Source organism: Melanotaenia boesemani, chromosome 8 (genome assembly GCF_017639745.1).
Source record: "Melanotaenia boesemani isolate fMelBoe1 chromosome 8, fMelBoe1.pri, whole genome shotgun sequence".
NCBI classification, from domain to species: Eukaryota; Metazoa; Chordata; class Actinopteri; order Atheriniformes; family Melanotaeniidae; genus Melanotaenia; species Melanotaenia boesemani.
Genome location: NC_055689.1, coordinates 17,188,434 through 17,212,371, shown reverse-complemented (window position 1 = coordinate 17,212,371; position 23,938 = coordinate 17,188,434). Strand labels below are relative to the sequence as shown.

The 23,938-nt window shown below is 37.6% G+C and overlaps 4 protein-coding genes across 5 annotated transcripts; 3 read left to right on the top strand and 1 right to left on the bottom strand.

Annotated features, from left to right (window-relative positions):
• Window positions 1-1,652: 1,652 nt before the first annotated feature.
• zgc:153615 (uncharacterized protein LOC777747 homolog) lies at window positions 1,653-8,562 on the top strand. Of its 2 annotated transcripts, XM_041991931.1 has the most exons (8): window positions 1,682-1,770; window positions 1,869-1,927; window positions 2,997-3,106; window positions 5,876-5,993; window positions 6,108-6,314; window positions 6,734-6,857; window positions 7,224-7,317; window positions 7,421-8,562. In XM_041991931.1, exons 2-8 carry the CDS (start codon window positions 1,910-1,912, stop codon window positions 7,470-7,472), a joined length of 723 nt encoding a protein of 240 aa, XP_041847865.1. In that variant the 5' UTR covers window positions 1,682-1,770; window positions 1,869-1,909; the 3' UTR covers window positions 7,473-8,562. The 2 variants fall into 2 exon arrangements, with proteins under 2 accessions (XP_041847864.1, XP_041847865.1); XM_041991930.1 differs by lacking the exon at window positions 1,869-1,927 and having other exon boundaries at window positions 1,653-1,770.
• Window positions 8,563-9,951: 1,389 nt separating this feature from the next.
• Window positions 9,952-11,282, top strand: LOC121644173 (interleukin-12 subunit alpha). Its single transcript, XM_041991933.1, has 7 exons — window positions 9,952-9,970; window positions 10,073-10,224; window positions 10,303-10,389; window positions 10,511-10,552; window positions 10,677-10,799; window positions 10,980-11,024; window positions 11,160-11,282. The coding sequence occupies exons 1-7, from the start codon at window positions 9,952-9,954 to the stop codon at window positions 11,280-11,282; spliced, it is 591 nt and encodes a 196-aa protein (XP_041847867.1).
• A 3,845-nt stretch (window positions 11,283-15,127) lies between these two features.
• On the top strand, window positions 15,128-18,311 carry LOC121644162 (zona pellucida sperm-binding protein 3-like). The gene is made up of 8 exons (XM_041991911.1): window positions 15,128-15,589; window positions 15,683-15,798; window positions 16,069-16,172; window positions 16,306-16,483; window positions 16,590-16,707; window positions 16,916-17,001; window positions 17,181-17,452; window positions 17,607-18,311. The coding sequence occupies exons 1-8, from the start codon at window positions 15,185-15,187 to the stop codon at window positions 17,711-17,713; spliced, it is 1,386 nt and encodes a 461-aa protein (XP_041847845.1). The 5' UTR covers window positions 15,128-15,184; the 3' UTR covers window positions 17,714-18,311.
• A 2,307-nt stretch (window positions 18,312-20,618) lies between these two features.
• Window positions 20,619-23,846, bottom strand: LOC121644172 (ADP-ribosylation factor-like protein 14). Its single transcript, XM_041991932.1, has one exon. The coding sequence runs from the start codon at window positions 21,921-21,923 to the stop codon at window positions 21,318-21,320; it is 606 nt and encodes a 201-aa protein (XP_041847866.1). The 5' UTR covers window positions 21,924-23,846; the 3' UTR covers window positions 20,619-21,317.
• Between the last annotated feature and the right edge of the window lie 92 nt (window positions 23,847-23,938).

The window sequence follows — 23,938 nt, the reverse complement described above, 5'->3', positions numbered from 1 at the left end:
CATGTCCATTTTGTATAATTGCATCTCTTGAGTTTTTATCTTAGTCATCTGAAGGAGTTGTTGCATCTATACAAGCAAGGTGAGTCTTTAAAATCTGACTTGTTAAAAATTTCTACAACATTTTGCTAGAATATAATGTTAACACTATTTCTTATGATGTTGACCTGGTTCTACAGCCATACTACCATAGAAGACATTAAGACAGCACTGGCTGAAGCAACCGATTATAGAGATCTGTATTACACTTCTTTCCACCTCTGACCAAATTCCCAGCCCTTAGCATGTTCTCCAGCTTTGAAATGTACTCACCCACTCTATAGTTTGCCTTTATGGAGGACTACAATGTGGACATTAACGAAGATGAGGAGGGAGAAATGTTCACCAGAAGCAGCACAACATGCCACTGGTGGGAGGACTGTGATGGCAGAGGCAGCTTTCAACAACAGAGAGGAGAAAGGGACCGCATGGTGAACAGTCGCAGTTGGGCTGAGGAGCTCCAGGATATCTTTGTTCCTCAGACTGAAGTTTGTTATAATGGAAGGCGAACCAGGCTGTCCAGCATCTCTGTAAGTGTCAGACCATCGTTCTTGTTTAAACTACATTTGCTCTGATGATCCCCATTAACCATATGAAGACAGAATCTCAAGGGAGAGGTTTAGCACATATTCACGTTTCTTTTTAAATGAAAGAAAAAGTAATTATAAGCAAAAGAATAATTGAAAATGAGCAAAGTGCAGCACTGTGATAGAAAATATGCACACAGAAGCTTTTGTAATCCATGGCCATTCTCAGTGACTGTTTCATATGTGGGTTCAGAAGTCATATATGATTAGAATGGTACATTCATTTCCTCTTAAATTTCCAGCTATAGATTGAGTATATTTGGCTGCATGCTGATGATGGATGAAACATGACTCAGAATGTTGTAGTGTTTAGTCAGTCCTCTGTTACATTGTGACACAGCACAATGGGAGCTGTGTGTATTTGTGTATCTGCATTTGTGAATGCATGTGTCGGCACATGCACCATATGTCTCCATCCCTCTTTTACACAGCTCACAGTCTGAATCTGTGGTGCGGAATGAGGCTGCAGGAGATTCCTTCAGGAGTCAAAACAAACAGATAATGTGCAATAAAGAATTTGCTGCTCTGCAGTGGGCCAATGGGCAGATGCAGATCCCATGATAGTATCTTTGTCAGTGCTGCCATCTATCTGAAGAACTTTTACAAAACAACTGTGGCCTCTGTAATTATGTTACCTTCCAGTATTGCATTGTCATCTAAAAGATGATGGCCTGTTTCACCAGATCACCTGCAGCTGATCATCTATCCCTACTTTAGTAGATATAAATAGATTCTCAGCATTTTCTGAAATATTTGCTCATTTCCTTCAAGTAAAAGAAAACACGTTGAGGGGAAGCCAAGAGACAGATAGCAAGTGAGGAAGATGGAGGCACAGATAACAGATCAGGCAAGTAGTGGCAGTGCTGAGTAGCTCTGTCTCTCCCCTCCCGTCTTTGCTTCTGTCTCTTCCCACTCTTTCCACATCATTTCCCCACCTCCTCTCTGTGCTGTCTCTCCCCTCCTCCCCTCCCTGCTCTTTCCTCCCTCCCTTGCTCTCCCCCTCCCTCGCTTTCCTCTTCTGCACGGACCTGCAGTATATGAGAGGGTCTCCTGGGTCTAGCTTCACTGCAGTGTAGAGGAGGGCAGGACGGCTCTTTTAGTACGATGCGCTGAAAGGATGGTGCACCAGGAGAAACGCGTTTATCAGGTGTGTGGATTTGTATTTATGTTAGTGTGTAACTCTGAGTCTATAGCATGTAACATGATATTTAAACGGGAGATTTACACAAAAGGTATTCGTCATAGGTGTGCTGCTGAAGATCAAGTCAGCCATACTGGATCTGTGGATGTGTGAACGGGAGTGGGTGTGTTCATATATGATTTCTATTTTCATACTGTCAGTGAAATTTTAAATCTCTTGAAATAAATATCCATAATCATACATTTTGCTGTGCTCAGTGTGTCATAAATGAAGTCATTCCACATACATCTTCTGGAAGAATAAAATAGGTTGTGTATGGAGACAGTCTGGGTGTAAGGAGGATATCTGCTTGTCTGAAGTAGGTGAGCAGGAGGCGGAGTTTTGGTTTAGAGAATGAAAACCAACACCTAATTTATTCTTTTACGTCACATCCTCATCCGAGAATGCGTCACATTGAAAAGGGGTGTACATATCTATGATTGTGTGTGTCTGTGTGTTGCATTGGCCTAGTTATCATGTTATTTAGAGAGAGAGTGCTTACACAAAAGAGAGACATCTCTAATTTTAGATGTGTTACTCAGTGGTTTGCTGCCGATGAATGTTTGTCATCCATGTGTAGGTAGCTTAAGAAGAAAGCATTTGGCACAATCCCATGACAGAGAAAAAATATTATCTCTACCACTTTATTTTTTATAAATTATTGTGTTTGATATTATCCAGCTTTGAGGAAAGAAAGTGGTCAGAAATCAGATGTAAGGACAGATACATCTATTAAAAAGTGCAAATGCCTTGAAGAAGGATGTGAACTGGTGAAGTACAGAAAGAAAAATAATTAGACAGATGATGGGAAATGAAAAAAACATTATGCTTAACCAAATTTAGGGTTGTTTATCATCAAATGGGAAGGCTCCAACTGATTTTTGCTGGAAGTTGTAAAACCATTAGAGAACAATGCAGCATTTAAACAAACAGAAGGGAGGAATCTGCCAGATCTGCACTCATAATCAAATCTATAAGGAAGATGATAACATCTATATCTGTCATACACATTTTAAGTTTGAGGTGGAGCAAAGTCTAATTATGGAACCCAAGAATGATTTCTTTTTTTGCTATCACCTATCAGCTCTATCATTTCTTCTGCCAGGACTCATTTGATCAACCAGGCGGTAGTAGAGAACCTGCTCTTTTATTAATATTCTTTATATACATGTATGTGTTATTCTTTCTCTCAGGCTCAGAGGAATGAGAGGGAGTCAATCAGGCAGAAACTTGCCCTTGGCAGTTTCTATGACGACGAGCCAGTCATCTACACCAGCTGCAGCAAGAACGGCCCATCCTCCCGGTGGGTTTGAATTCAGCGTGTATATCTGTTAGGATGTGTATCTAATCAATGCAGCTTTCTGAAGACTGACACCATTATCTTTGTGTTATATATCTGCTTTCTGGCACTGCTGAGTTTTAACAATTATCTTAGATTTTATTTCTGACTGAATAGCAGAGAAAGAGTTATGTGCTGATGTTTAAAATAATAAAATAAAATATAATATAATATAATATAATATAATATAATATAATATAATATAATATAATTATACTTAGAATATAGTATAAAAAGACTTATTTGAATTGGTTGGTATGCAGAGTTTGAATAGTACTCTACAATGTGAAGCTGATATAGCATATGTAGCCAAACAGATATCCAACACACCGACTAACTGATGTATTAATATGTGCCTCATTTTTGTGTGCATTCATATGCACAAACAGATGTCTAATAATAACCACATGCTCTGTATGAAATAGATAGATAGATAGATAGATAGATAGATAGATAGATAGATAGATAGATAGATAGATAGATAGATAGATAGATAGATAGATAGATCTATCTATCTATCACTGGAGCCTTCCACAGCCAGGAGAGGGGGCTATTCTGCAGCTTCTGTTAATTGTGAGCATACTGTTTTAGTGTATAACCTATGTTAACCTGTGGCATTCAGAAATGACAGTAAATTACACCACCTATCCCAAAGCAGTCTGCATCGAAACAGTGACTAACGTATGGAAAACAATGCATAGGTCAATAAGAGCTGTCAGAAAAAGTGTCTTGTTGTTATCTTTGTCTTGGCAACAGTGGTAGAGGCTGAGTGAGTTATTTATATCAGACAGAAAGCAAAAGGCTTCCTGTAAAGTCACACTCTAAGCCAACATCTGAATAGCCTGCATTCATAAGGAAAAGAAAGAAACATGTATGGAAAGAGCTGGCATAAGCTATGTGGCATGGTGGTTAACCTCTGTTGCATGACAACTTGATGAGAAAGAAACTTTTGTGGTGGCATGCAGTTTAAACATCCTGGTTCTCTACTTAAACTAGGTTGCAGGTTGTCCAAAAATGGGAACAATGCCATCATATTGTGCCATTTGTCATATAATATCAAATAAAATCTATCTGTGCCACCTCTCTTCAAATTTGTTAGCAACAGCTTACTCATGTTCTACTGTGTTAGTAGGCGTGAATTTTTTTTACCTATATTAGAAATGCAATGCAGATAGTGTTTTTCAATTTCCATTTTCTTTTTAACATTACCTTGTGTTATAAATTAGAATGCAAATAGAAGTAAATATGACACACAGCAGGTTTTAAGTAAAATTAAATAAAAGTTTACCCACCTCCATCCACTGAAACTGTTATTTAACCTTAGTGATTGAGGTTATAAACATCAATAAAGAGTTATACTGGATTGAATTGGATTAAAACAGAGGCAAGAACCAAACCCATTACACCTAAAGAAAAACTCTATGACCTCAGTAACTTGGATCAAACAATGGGGCTGCCCCCACTCCCACGCTTCTGCTGTTTGAAAAGGTGTAGGTCTATGGTCCTTTGAAAGAAGAAGTGATGCCTGATGTAACCCAGCAGCTCTGATTTTGGTATTTGAGTCATGTGACCTCTTCTGGAGCCAATGGTGCATCCGTAGAGGTTTAGCATTAGCTGGAAATTCCAGCATTACCTTGTGCAATTTATGTGGGATGTGAGCAATTGTTTATTATGTTAGGTTATTTCAGTTGGAACGTCATGTTATAGAAATGAATGAATGGTGCTTTGACCACTTGGAAAGGCTGAGGTTAAGGCTTTAGATACTGTTGTATTTGTGCTCTGAAAGTTCTCACATCATGTTATTTGGTTTAGATTCAGTAATATATTCAATCTTTAATCTTCCGGTTAATTTTTTTTTTTTCTTTATGTGAGGTCGCTGATTGTGAAATGGTCTGCTTTAGGGTCTAGAGCAAATCATGGAGTGCTATTTATAGAACTTTTGAATGTTGCTGCAGGGATTTATTTTATTTAGTTACAGGAACATTGGTGATGTTAAACACTGATGTATCTTTAAATAATAAACATCTGATCAGTTGGGTTTTTCATCACTAGCTTAATAGACCCACGTATGGGGATTTAGGAAAGTTAATTCATCAAGGCAAGTTTATCTGTACAGCACATTTCATATATAGGAAAATTGAAGGTGCTTCACATAAAACATTAAAAGAATTACAGTAGGGTGCAGAGCAGGCACTAAAAGTACATTAAAAACTGTGACAAATGGCATAATTCAGCAGACTACAGTAGGCGGACAGGCATGTCTTTTTTATCCATGTCTTACAAAAGAGCCATTATGATGTTAGTCCTTTAACATTATTTTTGTAGTTGAACAATTTTAATGAATAAATAAGCAAACAAACAAATAAAAGACTAAGCTTCCAATGCAACAAAAAAGCTTGATCACCTCTGTCTTTTATTTACTACTAGAATTCTGCAAATGCCAGAACTTTTTGTCTAAATATTTTCTGGCCCTTCTGCTTCCCATTTCTTAATTAATGAATTTAAAATCACATTCACATAGTAAATTATGTTATTAGAATATATTAGATGATTTATGATAAACTTGTCCCATAAGGTTCAGCATGTTGTGACTTAATTAATTGTGTGTTTCTGTCAAAACAAACAAATAAAAAAAAAATGCTCACAACCATTAATTCCCCTTTTTTGTAGGTTTCATTTTTGCAAAAATACAAACAACAAAAAAAAAAAAAAAACTGTTTTTTTTTTTCTCAGGCTACACGGTGGGGTGAACCTGCAGGTGTGTTTTGTTAATGACAGCAGCAGTGACAAAGACAGTGATGCTGAAGACAGCAGGACAGAAACCAGCCTGGACACACCGCTGTCACCTGTGGTATGCACCTCTGGATAGCAATGTCATATATCAGTAGTTTCATGTGTAAGAACCACATCATTAAACCACACTGTGTGTTGCATCATAATATTGTTCTCTTTACTTCTTATGCAGAGCAAGCAAAGCTCATCGTTGTCAGACCGGGACACAGCAGAGGAAGACTCAGATCTTTTAGATGACTGCAGCGGGTTTTGGAGGGTGCAGCGAAGGCTGCAAGAGGAGGCCCGAGTGGCACTGGCTCTCGCTCGGCCTATGGCTCGAATGCAGGTGGAGGTGGAGAGACAAATCCAGCTTCACAGACGTTCGCCTGTGGCTGACCTGGTTAGTCAAAAACAGAAGGGATCTCTATGTGGAGTCTTTTACTCCTTCCACACTCCTTTCATAATAAATGTAGTCTAAGAAAAGATTCAGAACAACAAGATCCATTTCAAATCAGAAGGGGAAATAAAGTGAAAATGGGGGGACTGTAAGCTGCTGTTACAGTAAACTCACCACAATAAAGATGACAGTAGGGACTTGCATGGCCTCAGTAGCAGGTCAGCAGTCTGGCTTTTGTGTGTTTGTGCAGCAACAGAAAGCCCCTAAAACTGGTAAACAAGTGTAGGTAGTTTGTCCCACAGTTGATGGCAATGGGATATTTTAAATCCAGATTATCAGGTCAAATTCACCAGAATTATTACTGAAAACACATTCAGAACTATTTTGACTTGTAGTGATTTCTTTTCTGTGTGTACTTTCAGCTCCCCCATCTGCCTCACATTAGTGAGGGCTTAATGAAGAGGAATCTGAAGCGAGGGGACATGAGAGACATGAGTCTTGGACAGCTGCAAGTCATCACAAATGACTTACACTCACAGATTCAGAGTGAGTAGATCATGTATATACGCACACAACACTAACATCACTGAGAGTATTTCATAAATCAAACAAATCCAAGTCATGCTGTCCTCACATTTTTGTGGCACATTATTTCTTGGCATCGTTTGGTTTACAAGAGGTAACCTTTTTATTTATTCTTATAGACAATACACCCAAATTTATGAGTAAAGCAATGGCAATACAATATTTTTTCATTCATCATTCTGTTATGTGAAGTGGTTTACAAAATGTCATGTTAGTTATGTTATAGTTATATTATTGCTCACAGATTAAGCTTGAAAAATTCCTCCTGCTCTCCTAGAGTTTTTCTCTTGACCCCATTAATGATGAGATAACTGTAATACAAAACAGGTCTAAATGAAGAGCTGGTACAGTTGCTGCTGATGAGGGATGAGCTGCATGTGGAGCAGGATGCCATGCTAGTGGACATAGAAGACCTCACCAGGTGAACCAATATGTATCTATCCACATCTGGCAGAAAGGAATAATTTGTACAAGCTTTATTGAACATGCTCACTTTAATATACTTCTTGTCTTTGTTGTGACAGGCATGCACACAGCCATCAGAGGCACCAGGCAGAGAAAGCAGTCTCTAAATAAACGTCCTGTCTACATGTCTTTCTGCACGTTGGTCAACTTCTCATTTCATGGACTGTCACTAGTGTTGCTATTGAAACTCCATCATGTGCTGACTGTTTCTGGGAAGCCAAACGCAGTATATAGTATTAACATCTAAAGTATGTTGCACTTCATAATGCTGTCTGAGAAACCCCAAAGCAAGTCTAAAAGGAGGAGAATAGCTGATTCCAGTACAGACACAAATGAGACTCTACAGGCGTGTCACTCTCACTCAGCATGATTAATTACGCCACATTTCATAAGTTTAAGGGAATCCTCTTAATTTCATCCCTGACCTTTATTCAGCACTCAGCTATTTTTGCACATACACGCATTTTTCGATAAGCTTTGTTTCTTCAGGCTCTTCAGATGGGCTCCATCTGAGTTAAAACTTTAACAACTAAAACAAACAAACAAAAAAAAAACCAAAACAAAACAAAAAAAGTATAGTTTGCTTCTATATTGATCAAGTGGTTTATTTCTAGATGTGCTCCTTTTCACCAGTGGTTTATCATTTGTTTCACTATGATCACTGTGCCATTGCTGTTTATCATTAGACTTTACTGCAAGCATCTAATGTGTGCTGTTGCAACAGAAAATGAATAACACTCTGTATCTGATAATATGCTGCAACAAATTTATGAAAATGATTCTGGCTGCTACACATTCATTTTTTTTAAATATGTAATGAGAAAACAGGGTGGCATCTTAAACAGCCTCTTAATAGAAATATGCAATTTTTTTTTCCTTTGTGTTCCCAGGGTTATACTTAACTTATCAATACTCAGCATAGAAAATGTATTGAAAAATATATCACTAAATCATGATCTATTTTATCTGTTTAAAGGTTTATGGATATCCTATACGTAAATGTAGAAAAAAAAAACCCAAACAAACAAAAAAAAACTTTATTAAAAGGATGTACTACATGCCTTGATGTGTTTCACTGTTTTCACTCAGCTTTTTAAGAATGTAATTTCACACAAAGTTGAACTTTTTTTGTTTGCTTCGTTGACAAATGTACTGTTTAATGATTGTAAAATTAAATCTAGTAATAAACTTCTTAAGTGTGTGAACTTTACCTGTCTTTTTTTTTAATTCTTTCAAATCATTTATGAAACTCTAGATGTCCTCTGTAAATCTTAATAGGTTGGGTTATTTACTTGGAAACCAAATGAGCAATGTAGTGTTTTCTCATTAACACATTTTTTGCATAGTTCCTCCACATAGAGCAGCTAAGTTTCTCTATTCATTCACACTTGTGTCAACATGTACATAACTTGAATTTTGTGAGGAAAAAAGAGAAACAACTCAGACTGGGCTGATAAAAATAATATTGGGTTGACCCAGCTAAACTGATGTAAGAATTTATTCATAAGTAATAGTTGTGTCACTGCGAGTGAAACGGGAAAAAGCTCCGATTTAAATGTTAATTTCAGAAATTCAAGAGGACTCATAAAAATACCCAACAAATATGTAAATAATTTAGTTCAGTTTAGCTATATTTATGTAGCACTTTACAGACATAATCAGCTCAAACCAATTCATTGTGATCCATTTAAAACAAATCAACATTAGTTCAGTTTATAATAAATGTGCTCACACAACACAATTCTTTAACACATAATTACCTAAGGAAACCAAATTCTACAAAAAATGGCTTCTGTAAATTTTAAAACAGTTTTAGTTTTATTATTATGCAATAGCATGATGCTGAAATGTAGAAATATAATTTTAGAAAAGAAAAGGCACTTGTAAGAGGTCACAAACACATTAGTAATAATCTAGAAGAAAGAAATAAGACATCAAGAGACTTGGACCAAAACACATTGATATTCAGTACAACGGGGAGTGACTGTGATTCCCTAAACAGTCACAGAAATGTTGCTTTTACTTGGTAATAACATAAAATTTCATTACTGTCTAAATTCATAATAAGAAATAAATCCAGTCTGCTATATTAGATGAGCACTTGTAAATGTATAACATACACTGTGTTACATTAAATATTTAGTTTACCTTTTGTAGGTAGGTTTAATTTTTATCCCTACAAGTAAATAAAATATTTGTTGAATAAATGTGTCTAACTAGAAATACAATATATAAGGACAATACTGGCATATACTGTATTAGGCATGAATGTGGAGTAAAATGGCATTTAATATATGCCTTCTTTGGAAATGAATGCTCATTAATGAGAAGCTTCATGATAAACTTAGACATAAAGGCTTTTTTTTCCTTTGGGTATATGTTAATTCCAGTTTCACCAAAACATTTAATGATATGGAGGGGAAGGAACTCACATAACATAACAATGCACTTTCAGTTTACAGCTAAAAAAAAAAAAAAAAAAAAAAGCTGCAAAATGAGGGAAATCCCTGCATCAGCTTGGTTATAAAACAGTTTAGGATGCCTGAGTTGAGCCAGAAATACAGAATCTGACTTGACTGTCTTTTCCAAGATGCTGTTAATCAAGCTTTGTAAGTAATATGCAACTTGACTGAATCGTGTTTGATCTCTACAAGAGAATGGTTGGAGATGAGATTTTTTTTAACAGGGTTTTATGCATCTCTTTCTGCCAGACTTCACTCCTGCATTGCTCCTCCTGGTGTTCGGCTGTTCTGTGTGGCAGGTCGGCCAATCTCTACCAGTGATGGAAAAAGGACCAGCAACCGACTCCTGTGTTTTATATGCACAATCGCTCCTACACAACATCACTGATGTACTAACACAGGTAGGTGACTCAATGTAGGTAACATTGTATAGTACTGTTATTAACTTTTTTAATATTGAACTCCTTTCTTCTTAACAGAGTAAACTGTTCAGTGGAATTGAGTGTGCAAAACAGAATATGGAGCTTAACACAGAGACCAACACACCATCTGTTTGCACACCACAGGTACATTTTGAAACTTCACATTTTAAGACAAAAATCAAATTTAAGATGTCCATACACAGAATATTTAACAGCTAATTGTTGCAGTGTTCATGATTATTTTTCTCTTTTTTTTCTCCAAAAGGGATCATCATGCTCTGAAAGCACCCAGTTACAGTTTGATCAGGTAAAATCTGTCTGGATGTTATGCATGTAGATTTTTTTTTAATATCAACGTTTTTTATTCATCCTCTTTAGGTGCCAGTGTACTGTTTATAATGCTATGATTATGTTACTGTTTTCCCATCTAGGAGTCATGTGTGACAAACATTGGGAAAGATCTGCGCCACTACTACAAATTTCTCACAGCCCAGCCAGACCCTGAAAGTTTACTTGGTCCAACTGTTCTGCTTAGCCTCCGAGAACTCATGGAGGTAAAGTCCTTATACACAATATAGATTCACCTTCAGCAGTAGTTTAGCACAATTTGCTCCAGCACTGTTAAAAATCATATTTGTTGCTGCTTTATACCTTTTAGATTTACGTATTTGGACAGCAAACAAGCATCATAAATTGTTTATGTGAAATTAAACTGGATGTTTTGTTTTCAACAGAACTGTTTCAAGGGGTATCTGCCAACAGACTTGGCTTTACAGGAGGTAAGAAATGCTCCCAGATTTTACACTGTGTTCCTTTTGAAAACAGCAACAATAGTCCAGTTATTTACTAAAACAAAAATATGAAAATTAAGTTGTTTTCTAAAATTTTTCATGATTCCTTTGTGTTTCTTTAAGACTGCTGCTGATCGTGCTAGCACCTATGCGGAAAGACTGAGCCTCTGCAAAGTCTTGAGAGGCTTTCAGGTCCGCACCATCACAATCAACCGAGTCATCGGCTACATGAACTCTGGTGAATAGGCCTGCTATGAGTGATTTCACTTTGAGCACCAACACAAGAAACAAGTTTCAGGAAGCTTTTCAGAACCAAATTACCTACAATAACGTGATGTGAAGTGAATTAGAAAAACAATTGCATTTTATTGTAGAAACACTGTCTACTTTATGTTTTTATAAAGGTACATATTTATTATGAGGATGCAGTTTTTATGCAATGACCAAAGGATGTTTAAAATTACACCTACAGAGTATATGCTATTTATTTATAAATTTTATATTCTGAACTATTTATTTTCAGTTATTTATTGTAATGTTCTGTCTTAACTTGGTTCTAAGAATCATCAAATAAACTTTTTTCCCTGCATTATACCTGCTGATTTATCTTTCTTTCGCTCGCTACTTTCTACATTTTCAAATTTCTTAGACAAATAATTTTGTGATATTATTCAGGTAAACACTCCTTGATAAAGATAATCTAGAGTGACAGTTTTAGCAATTGATCACATTCAATAACTGGTCATGGTGGCAGATTTTGCTAACAGATAATGTGATAGGTGATTTACGGGGGGGGGGGCATCTTAATTGATTGTCTTAAAAAAGTCCAAAAAGTGGCTTCCACCTCAATGAGTTTGGTATTTTGCCATGGTGCTGCACCACACAGCAGTATTTTCCTGTAATCATGTCAGCTCTTCAAGCCGAACCTTTGTTTAATTGACAGAAAACGCAGTGTGGTGTTTATTCACACTTCATTTGGAAAGTCCAGTCTAATAATAAATTTATAATTACATAACCACAATATTGTCAGTAAAAAGTGATATTCGGAAGGATGTGAAAGCCATGTAAAATTTGGTCATTGTCTCTTTCAGGGTTTGAATTAAATTCATAACTGAAATGTTTGTTTTTATTTTTTTTCGTGATGCATGATGTGCTCATTACAATGTCCAGGCCATTCCAGATGCCATGTTATTTACTGAAAAATAAACTTAAAAAAGCTGGAAACATATCACAGCATCCCAGTGTGTCAGAATGTGATGACATGTATAACACAAAGCTAATTCCAAGATTTGCTAACAAAAAGGGAAAATCTAATTTGTTAAGAGAAAGATGTTTCAGAAGGTAAGTTTATTATTAGTTTATTACTTGTACAATGTAAAAAAAAAAGGAAAGAAAAGAAAAGAAATGGGAGCATTGTTGCATCATTTTTAGTTTCAGTTTTTATTTCTTCATTGTTAATTAGAAAGGACATACCTGACATTTGTGGCTGCTGAGGTTGAGAAAGACCTATGATGTATCAGTCACAGAGAATAGGACATTCAACCAAAGAGGAAAGAGTAGAATAAGGATCCAGTTAAAGTAGTATACTCACAATTATATATTTTAAAATATCACTATATTCTCTTAACTGAATCCATTGAAGCCCGCCATGCAAATGCTATAGTTTTTAATCCGATTAAGTTTAATAAAGTTATTAGAGTTTTTCATTCATCCGAGCTTATGCTGCCTCTAAGCTTTTTAAGGGTTTTATTAATTTATTTAGACATTTTAATGATCAAAAACTTTTTTAGATTTGAATATTTGAAGTTTGTCACTCTGAGAATATTATCAATTAAGCACTTGTAAAGCACTAATTTTTCATTTGTATTTGTACAGATTTGTACTGAGGGCACACAAATCAGTTAGGATGATCTGCAGCTAAGCAGCTGTTGATAAAATTTATGTTAAATTTCCATCGGAAAAAAATAATCTTTTATTTTTTATTGTAGATTTTGTTACATACAAGTAGTTCTATTTTATGTTTATCCCTGAGATTATTAACATACATAGAAGTTAAAATTAAGGAATTCTTTGCATATTATACAACACAATAAATAAACATAAAACATAAAAACTGAGCGCAATGATTTACAAGTCTCATAACCTATATTTTGCTTCCAATATAACAAAAAAACAGGATAGCAGATGTTGAAACTGAGACATTCTGCTGTTTCATGGGAAAATATGTTAATTTAAATTTAACAACAGCAACACCTTCAAGTTCAATTTTTTCATAAAGAATATTTAGAAAAAACAGTCCATGGTCAAAGTTCTGTACAACAATTGTAGCCACATAAAGTAACATTAGTAAAAGCAATAAAAACAAAATTTTAAAAAGCTTATTTAAAATAAAAAGTAAAAACAAAAATCCAACTCTAACACTGAATTGAAACTCAATGAATACAAATGAATGTTTAAAGAAGATATTTAAAAATGACAGGAGTTGGAGCCTATCTTAAATATCTTAGATGTAGAGACAGCTGGGTCCACAGTTTAGAATAACTTTGCCTTGACCTTGGGACAGGAACAGCATCAGGAACAGGATCAACAAAAGGCTGGAAAAGAAATTGGAAAAAAAAAAAAACAAATAAATAAAAGAAAGAAAGAAAAACAACTAGAAGGGGATTTGACAACTACTTAGAGTATTTGGCAAAAGGTTGGTAACATGACTGGGTATAAAAGGTACATTTCAGAGAGGAAGAGCTTCTCTGTGGTAAAGAACAGCAAAGATTCATCAGTGTGTGACAAACAGCTGTTTGTTTCTCAACATAAAGTTGCAGCAAAGACTTTGAAGAGCCCAGCACCTGCAGAGTTTAATACCATCACAAAATCCAGGAGCAATTTCTGTGGCCACTGAACAAGGAAAAAAGGTCAAAACTGGATGACATAATATTTGAGCCCACAGGTGGCACTACGTTAAAAAACACCCATGATTCTGTACTGGAAATCACTGCATGGGCTCAGGAGCACTTCCAGAAATCACTATCTGTAAACACAGTTCACCGAGTAATCCACAAATGCAGGTTAAAATTTTATTGTGCAAATAAAAAGTTATATGTGAACATGTTCCAGAATTGCTGCTATCTTCTTTGGACCAAAGCTCATTCAAAATATTCTGAGGGAAAAGTGGAAAACTGTTCTCTTGTCCAAATAATCAAAATTCAAACTTCTTTTTAGAAACCATAGATGCTGTGTTCTGGAGACTCAAGAGCAGAGGCGCCATTCAGCTTGTTATTAGTGGACAGTTCAAAAGCCTGCATCTCTAAAGGTAGTGTTATGTTGTGGCGTGGGCAGCTTACATATCTCTAAAGGCTACATCGATGCTGAAAGTATAAAGACATTTTAGAGCTGCATGCTCCCATTAAGACAGCATCTCTTTCAGGGAGGCTCATGCATATTCTAGCAAGACAATGCTAAACGACATATTACGTCTATCACACGTGGCTTTGCAAGAGAAGAGTCCAGTCTAGTTCCTGAACTGGTCTGCCTACAATCTGGAGTCTAGACCTTTAATCAATCAAAAAAAAAAAACATTTGGTAACGAAAATGAAAATGAAAAGTCTCTGTATCAAAGATAAATGGGACAACATTCCTCTCCTAAAAATTCAGCTACTGGTCTTCTCATTTCCCAGTTATCAAAAAAAGAGGAATATGATGGATAGAAGACACATAATGGTGGCAGTAATGACTATTTATTTATTTATTGTGATTGGCAATTCTTTGTTTTTGGAGAAAAAATAATTTGCATAAAACTAAATAGTGTAGATAAAAACAAACGGATTTTGCAACACAGAGAGAAGAATTGTGGAGTTTTAGTGCCACCTAGTGGCTAAATAAATTACATGAAAAGCTTCGCCCAAAAACAACCTAGTCTACTAAAATTTAATGCATAAACTAAGACCGTTAGTCTAGCATGTTATCTTTACTTTTCTAATATTATTTCTCTTAATTCTCTATCTTGAAATAACGACAATCACGCTAAGTAACAGTTGCAATTAGTCGAAGTCTGCGCCCAGGTGTGTTTGAATAGCTACGTATAATCACCCGCACCTGTGGCCATATTTTCTGCGGGAGCAGGCCCCCGTCACTTCTTTCCAACGTGTCTGAGAATGGACCTCAACCTACGACTAATCGTTTCTTGGTGGATTATCGTCTTTTACTCATTTTTCAATCTAGCAGAAAGTCGGCTGGCACACAGCCGAGCTTTAGACACAATAAATTCCCCCGCTCCAGTCAGGACATTTGGACAAATCCAGCCTCAGTTGTCTGCGGCGAAACAACAGCAAAGAGCAGAGAACAGTGTGCGGCCTCGATCCATCCTGGTGAGGTGCCACCCGGATTCGATGGAGGTTGTGGTGCAGGCTGACATGTTTGATACAGGTCTTAAGGTGGACGGCGGGCACCTGCGACTGGGTTTAAACTCTCAGGACGAGGGTGAATGCGGGGCGGTCCCATCAGGAGAGGAGGAATTCACCATCCTTGTCTGGCTAACAGACTGTGGAACCAAGCTGTCTGTAAGCGTTGGTCTCTCCTGCATGTTGCTCACCGTTTCCCTGTGGAAACTGTATTAAATTTTATAATGAAATGACTACCATTTTTCCCCCCAGTCAACCCAAGAAAAGATCATATATTCCAATGTTCTGATCTACTCACCTGAACCTTCCTCTGATGGTTTGCTCAGACTGGATGGAGCAAATATACCAGTTGAATGCCATTATGACAAGTGAGTCCTGCACACAAAACTTTGCACTGAAGATGTTACATACATGCATAAAATGATGTAAAAGGTAGGTAAATAGAAGAATGTATTTTTAATTTTGTAGGAGGCTTCAAGTGTTTCTAAATAAGATAGTAAGGGGACCCATATTTCATGGAACATTTTTGGGTCGACACTTTAAGAAAAGCATTAAGTCCTTCTTTCAAGATGCAGCTTTGGGTAAATGTGCCCATTTCCACTCAGCTTTGCATTTTTTTTCATCTCTCTCTCCCCCAGGAGATATTCTGTAGATGGCCTTCCTCTTCAGCCCACCTGGGTTCCCTCTGTGTCTGTGGCTTCTGTAGATGACCAGATAGACTTCACTCTGCAAGTTATGACTGGTAATTTAAAAGAACTGCATTTGTGTAACATTATTTTTCTTTCAGAGAGGAATCGCTTCCACCATTTTTATGTTACTTGTATCAGAAGAGCTGGATTATATAGTGTTCTTGATTTGGGGTTTTTTTTATGCAGGTGACTGGCAGTTTGAGAGGGGATCTTATATATATTTCCTGGGTGATCCCATTAATTTCGAGGTTTCTGCTGTCATGGGTAACCACATGCCCCTGCGAGTATATGTTGACCACTGTGTTGCCACAGCAACTCCTGATGCAGAGGCAACCTTAAGATATGACTTCATTGGGCATTATGGGTAAGCTGCAGAATTAAATCTTCCATCCTGCAGCAATTCAAGCAAAACAAAAAACAAAATGCGGTATCGGCTCTTAAACTAAACTGCACTCAATGTCTTCCATTAGATGTCTTGTTGATGCTTATCTGACAAGTTCCAACTCGCATTTCTTGCCAAGAATTGAGGAACACAAGCTGAGGTTCCAACTTGAGGCCTTCAGGTTCTACCAAGAACCCAGCAACCAGGTCAATATTGTTTTATTTGCTCAAGCAAGGTTTAAGTAGTGGTTTATTTAAAAAAATCACTACTAGGCCTTTCCAGATTACTATTTGAAGCTAGATCTGTTCATTTTTTTAAATCTAGGGAATATTGAGATCCTTTTTCTTACCGTTTTGACCGGGGGTGCCCACGGTTGTTTTGATTTTATTTTACACCAGCATCTCTATCCTGCAGGTCTATATAACATGCCATGTGAAGGCTGTTCCGGTCACATCAGCTGTCAGCTCTCAAAACCGAGCCTGCTCTTTAACTGGAAACAGGTAATTCAGTTCAAGTGGTAAAATATGAAAAAAAAAAATTAGTAATAAATAAGTGGTACTCTTTTGAATTCCTTGCAATCTAAATGTGTTTTTCTCAAGTTTAAGTGCAGCTTTTTGTCTTGTGATTTTACAACTTCCATTGAGTTTAATGAAAGAATCTTAAATTTGTCTTTATCTAGATGGCACTCAGTAGATGGGAATGACCAGGCTTGTACAAGTTGTGATATCTCACAGTGGGTTGAGAAAACTTCAAACAAAGAAGCTCCTAAGATTACCATGAGTGCTGAAGCATGGCCCACTATGATTTCACATGAAGGTTTTGTCCAGAATAAAGCTGAACATCATCCAGCCAGTTATGTTCATTTCCGTCCAGAACTGCACAAGAGCCAACACGTGAAACCTGAGCAATCCTCTGCTAAATTCATAAAGAGAGAAGCTGATGACAAAGAACGTGAGTACAATGGCCTATAATGTCTAATCAAGTCACTTTTTTTCCCCCACAAAGGATTTCCTCAATGCTCGACAACAAGGCAGGGCAGGTATTGATACGTCTGATTTCTTGAACAAAGATTTTAAGATTTTTTTTTTTTCTCCCCCCTCCACAGAGCAAAGAATCCAACTGGGACCACTTACCATACTGCCATCAAGCAAATCTGTCACCAAAGGAAAGGATTCCAAGATGGTGCTTTCAGTAAAGGAAAAGACGGCCTGAGACTTGGGATGACTGACTAGAGAGTGAGGATATGGTGATTACACTGCTAATAGTCCCATGACAGAAAGAGACTCAACAGAACTCTTAACATGTGAAGATTAAACTCATTCCTGATAAATGTCCAGTAATTTGTTTTGTGAATGTTACTAACCACTTCTGCTAAATTTGATACAGTGGTTGTCCATATGGCAAATCTGATCTCCAGTAAATGTTTTACATGTCCTTTTTGTTTTCCCCTATATGAATGCCAATCATCCTGTAACTATTGGCCAGCTATAGGATTGTAATTCATTAAGCATAGAGTTTTAGTCACTAAAACTCATTAAACCCCAGAAACACAAGTGGATTTAAAATCTTTATAGCAAGCAAATGATAGCTTTTGACAACTATAAAATATATAAATAAAACTACAGTAACACGATACTAGCTGTTAGTTGACATGCTATTAGGGAGCACTTCCTTCCATTACTACCCACAACCCTAATCAGGTAGTCATAGTATTGATTATCTTTAGAGGCTATATTGCAACAACATGTCTTTGCCTGCCACATCCAGTAAAATTAAGATTTTTCTTTTAACATTAAATCTATCAGGTGTATTATGTGTTTGTATTAAATGACTTATTGCTTGTCATCACGCACGGCCACTGCTGCTGTTTTGGAGCAGAATACGAGCCTTACACTGAGTTTTAACAATCTCGGGCAGCTTATGACGTTTATTGCTTCATATCGACGTGGAGTCCAGTAAACCAAACCATAGCACTGACATTGCTTGACCCATGAGTCTACATAAAGTCTGTTGCTTTTTAAAGATATTTGTGCTCGTGCCAGAGGGAGCATTTGACGTTGGCTGTGTCAGCACCCTGGACAGAGCCTCCCATTGTTTTCTTAGAAGCGCGTGTTGAGCTGAAACATCAAGCTGTTTTTTACATCCCATCCCACTTTTTGGATTCGTAGATCTTTTCATAGCTTCTACGATACAGCTCGTCGATTTCTTGGGCGCCTGTTTACTTTCATAACTCATCAATAAGCCATTGCATGCACGGCTGTATTCAGGAGCAAGACACCGGCCAAGTGCATAATAAATCAGTGACTTAAGATGTTAGCAGTTCAGTCCAAGCTCATGTATATTCATATTGCAAAATCTGCGTCCAGTTTCCCCCCCTCCTCCTAAGTTGGGTGCTTAATTATTTTGTGAACAAATAAATCAGTTCAATGTAACTCCCGCCCCCCTCCACCACCCGAATGTATTGTTATCTGGACCCGTCAGTGTTGGCTGTGCGTCAGTGTTTCAACCCAGGCATCCTTCAGTTGAGCTTACTATCCCCAGGAGTCCCGTCTGCATCTTGTTTTTGTTTTCTCATCCCTTCGGCTTTCTCTTGGTTTTTTTTCTTTTGAACACGATGTTTGTCAGTAGATGCCTGGCATTAATGATTTTAACTGTTTGTCTTCTTGATCGTACACTTGTTTATTCAATCCTGAGATGTGGACAGGAGTTCTGTCGGGATGATCAAATCTGCTGCCCACACAGAAACGCCACAGCTAATTCCTGTTGCAAGCAGTTTGTGGACAAAACCTACTACAACATCACTATGGTCACCCGGAAACTCTCTGGAGTGCTTATTATGCTGCTTCTCTTCGCTGTTGGATACTTTGTCCAGAGAATGGTGTGTTCCACATCTGGGCAGCGCACTTCGCAACAAAACAGACAGCTAGCTGTCACCATGTCGCAGGAGCTTCTTGTGGAGAACTGTACACCGGACAACGTGGTTTATTCTGCTCCTACTCCTGAGCTGCCCACGTACGAAGAATGCAAACCTCTACCGACTTACGAAGAGACGGTCCGGGATAAAAACAGAGAAACTGAGTCCACTGTGGGACAGGCAATGTGACAAGGAGGTGACTTTTGAAAGTCAGCATCTCTATTTAAAACGTTATTTTCTACGGCTATACTGGGAAATAAGCCGCAAGGATATAGTCAATTTCCCTTTGCAGACTGAACTATATCCCCTTGCATTATGTTTAGACTTGAAAGATTTTTTTTTAAAAAGTACAATTCTGTGCTTGTCCCTTTAATCGGTGCACATTTCCTTCAACTGTGATCGTTGACTTCTGGCTTTTGAATGAATGAGAAATCAATGTAAGAATAAAAAAAAAAAATCAATTTATTGCAGATTCGTCATTTACCACGTTTAGCAATTAGATGCACTTTGGATGCCAAATGGTATACGTGAACAATAATATTCATTTGAACTATTGTCCACTGTAACATTGGTTTTAATAGATTATATCTGGTGGATATAACTAAATTTTATATGAATTTTGGAAGGCAAAATGTTGGGTGAAAGGAAATTTTTCCAGTTGTCATGTGACTGCTCTCCCGTGGTTATCCCTGTGTTAAAACCAGTTAGATGATACCGGGTATGGTTGTAACACTTTTTGCTTCAGCACCTGTAACTCACTTCATTTTAGAGCTACAGTTATCAAACTTTTATAGAAAATACCCCATTATGGTAACCATTTAAAACCCTCCCAAGATTATCACATATCGTGTGTGGTCATGTCAAACTGGTAACCTACCCCACTACCAGGGTGAGTTAGGAAAAAAAGCAAGCAAAAAGGGAGGCACCTTCATAGAATAGCTTTCATAAAGATGTGTATTGCAATAAAAGACCAATTCAGAACAATGCACACACTGTGTTTAACTTAGGGCTGTGTGTGTATGTGTAAATGAGTCTACTAAAACAAACTTTCAAATATAAATGCTTAATGAATAATCTGCTGCACCTGTGTTAAAAGAAGAAAGCACACACACACGTCATGTGTATAATATTTGTCATATCTTTTTATAAGTACCAAACAAAGTTAAGTGTTGATTAAAAAAAAAAAAAAAAAAATTTTTTTTAGTAACTTAAAAGGGTTTTTTTTTTCAATAAAATCTGCATTTTCCTGTTTTCAGCCCTGACAACAACCATATAAAATCAAGAAGTGGGTAAGCACTGAAATGATCATATGATTTCCAGCTCATAACTGGTGGAATTTGTGGCGTTTCAACACTCAGTGTTACAACCAAGACTGTCTTGGGGGGCCTAGCTGACGTCGTCTGACATTAGTTTTAGCAGATACCCAAAATCCTGCTGCAAAACAATAACATTTAAGTCCACCAATTACTTATGAATTTGAAATGAAAATGAAGCCAATGTTTTGTGAAGCAAACTAAAATGATCAAGTTCAGAAAAGTTCGACAAAAACTAAAACAATGTTAGTTAATTGTACTCAATCAATAAAATGAAATTTTTTAGGCAACTAGTTTGCATATTTATAGCCAAAGTAAAACAGTGAAGGCCTAACACATCTCTCTTTAAATGATGTGGACAAACCAGTAAAATGTTTTAAAATATGATAAAAACAAAAACATTAATTGTGTTCTTTCACTCTGCACTCAATAAGAGCATCTGAATAATAAAACTTAAACCAACAGATAAAATCTCTTGAAACACAATTTTTTGCTGGCATAAATTAGTTTAGCCAACTATCTAGGGAAAAAAAGTAATTTCGAAATGTATCTGTGTCCATTGTTTGAAAACATACTACATAAATAAAACTCAAAGTCTAGTAGTCGACCTAAGATTGTGCACTGTTTCTTTAATGTTATCTTTCACAGCACTAGCTTCCGAGGGGAATTTGACCATTTGGACCAGACGTCTGAAAGTCTCTTCAACTCCAAATCCCGTCGAAGCGGAGCAAGGCTGAACGAACCAATCCCGACCTGAACAAGCCTTCCTCATGTTGAACCTGTCCTTGAGTTCTGTGACGGTCAGAGCGCCGTTCACGTCCTGTTTATTGGCGAGAAGAATTAGCGGGCGTCCCCGCAGCTGTTCACTCCTCAGCGTGTTTTCCAGCTCCTTGCGTGCCTCGTCCAGACGCGTCCTGTCGGAGCTGTCCACAACGAACACAACCGCTGCGGTGTTCTGGTGAAAGTCCTTCCAGTGTTCGCGCATCTTCCACTGACCACCGACATCCCACATGGTTACTGCGATGTTCTTCCTGCTTTTTTTGGCATCGAGCATTTCCACGTTAAATCCTATTGTAGGGACGGTTGTGACACAAGCGTTGTGCTTCAGTTTGTACAGAAAAGTCGATTTTCCAGCATTGTCCAAACCAAGAAGCAGAACTTGAACTTCAGGTTGTTTGGATACCATGTGGCCCATGACGGAGTGGATAGACACAAAAGTTCACCTCCAAAGAGACAGCCACGTCTCCTCCCTCTTGATGCAGTGTTTGCCCAGTGCGTTGCACATAGTTTAATAGATAAACCATTCCATGTTGATTATAATGCTCTGTCACTGATAAGGCGCCACACCAGGGACAAAGTTTGCATCTGAGTAGAACCCATGATCAGAGTTTCATCACGCTTTAGCAATATAAGTTTTTATATGACCCAACAAGCAAGCCAATTATGTAAAATACCTGATATAATTCTGTTCAAGTTATGATTTTGCTCAATAGCTGACGGAATTTTGTGTAGCAAAAATACATCGACACACATCTGTTGTGTGCCCACAGCGTATAAGCTACATAATTACTGTAATTTCTTCAAAATAAATTATGACAGTGTATTGGAATCACGCATTCATCTAATGGTGTCATGTGACAATCACAAGATACCTAAAAAAACTTAGCCTAAAAGAATTCAGGTGCTCACAGCCTGCTTAAGAAAACTTTTCTAGGCTGCAGATGTTAAGTTTTAGGATACACAAAATCAATGGAATTAACCTCAGATCCAGAATTACAGTCTCTAAATGATTTCATTCTTTCTTAATGCTTCTCGCAAAGTAGAGAGAGAAAAAAACTGCTCTGACTTTTGCATATGTAAACACTGATCCCCATGCTATCACGTTTTAGCTGTCATCATGTGGAACAATTCCGTTTCAAAGCGTTTGCTTGTGTTATAAGCATCACTTAATATTAACAAAATAAAGAAAAGTATAATAAAAGATAATGAAAAATCAATTAAGGTTAGTCAGCCATTTAAACAGGTTCCATTGTGCACAGCTGTTTGCCAAGCCCAATGCTTCAACTGACTTAATCCAAGCTCCCCTCCTTTATTTCCTTTTAAAAATATAGTATGTGGGATATTTGTAAGAGAGTTATTAACGGCCATTTAACACAATTAGGCTGTTTTTCCAAAGATAACACCTGGTCTTCATTTGCATAAATTTTCATTTCGTCTTGCCATCTTCTCCTCAGACTGAAACTGAATATTTGTATATCTCAAAAAGATATTCTATTTATTGCAGTGATCAGTCCAGTCAACTCTTCATTATCCCAGAGGCCATTTAAGTCCAGCTCAACTCCGCGCGCTGCACTGTGGATACGCCATGAAAGCGCACCTCAGTTTAGCAACCCAACATCCATCTGCTCTGAAGAGCCCAAGTGTAATGGGCACAAAAAACATCCAGTCACAGGATGTTTGACTGGTTATTCCTATTACGTCGCTGGTATTTCACGGGAAAAGTTATCTTTATCAAGATCTGGTCCATTTTTCTCCTGGCTTCACCCACACGCCACCTGTTGGATTATCCAGCACGTACACCAGTCCCTCGGTGTCATGACGACTTTTGGACCAGGAGTTAGGTACAGATTTCTCCAGAGACCGGCTGGAGGAATGAACACGGGTCGCCGGGGTGGTTACCCTCCTCTGAATGCGGACAACCGAGGCCGGGGTCGAACATGCATCTGCTTTCTGACAAGAGTCCACTTCGGCAGCGCGCTGAAAAATTACGCGGGCTTCAGAGGAGGATTTGGAGCCGTGTTGTCCCATTTTGTTTGGTACTTCAATTATCCACAGGAATTGAGTAGAGTTTCTAGTCTTTCTATGACTTGGCCAAATGATACCTAGCCTTAACGCACTCGTGTGTTTATAAAGTGTCCACCCTATACAAAGAGGGGGTAAAACGTTCCCGTAAGACACAAGAATGACGCACTTGCTTTAGGGAATATTAGTCACTAAAATGACGGTCTTGGGCATTTGGATCAGCTCATATTCGAGCTATTTTGGGTGCGTCCACCTGCTGCACACCATCTCTGACATTGACACCAATGAGCCTCAAGTTCTGCTTTCTCTTTCTGAGTGCTGGAGCAGAGCCGTGTTGCTCTGCAGACATGGCATGGAGCAAGAGCTATTTGTAGCTCGGCAGAGGCATCCCAGACCAATTCCGAGGAT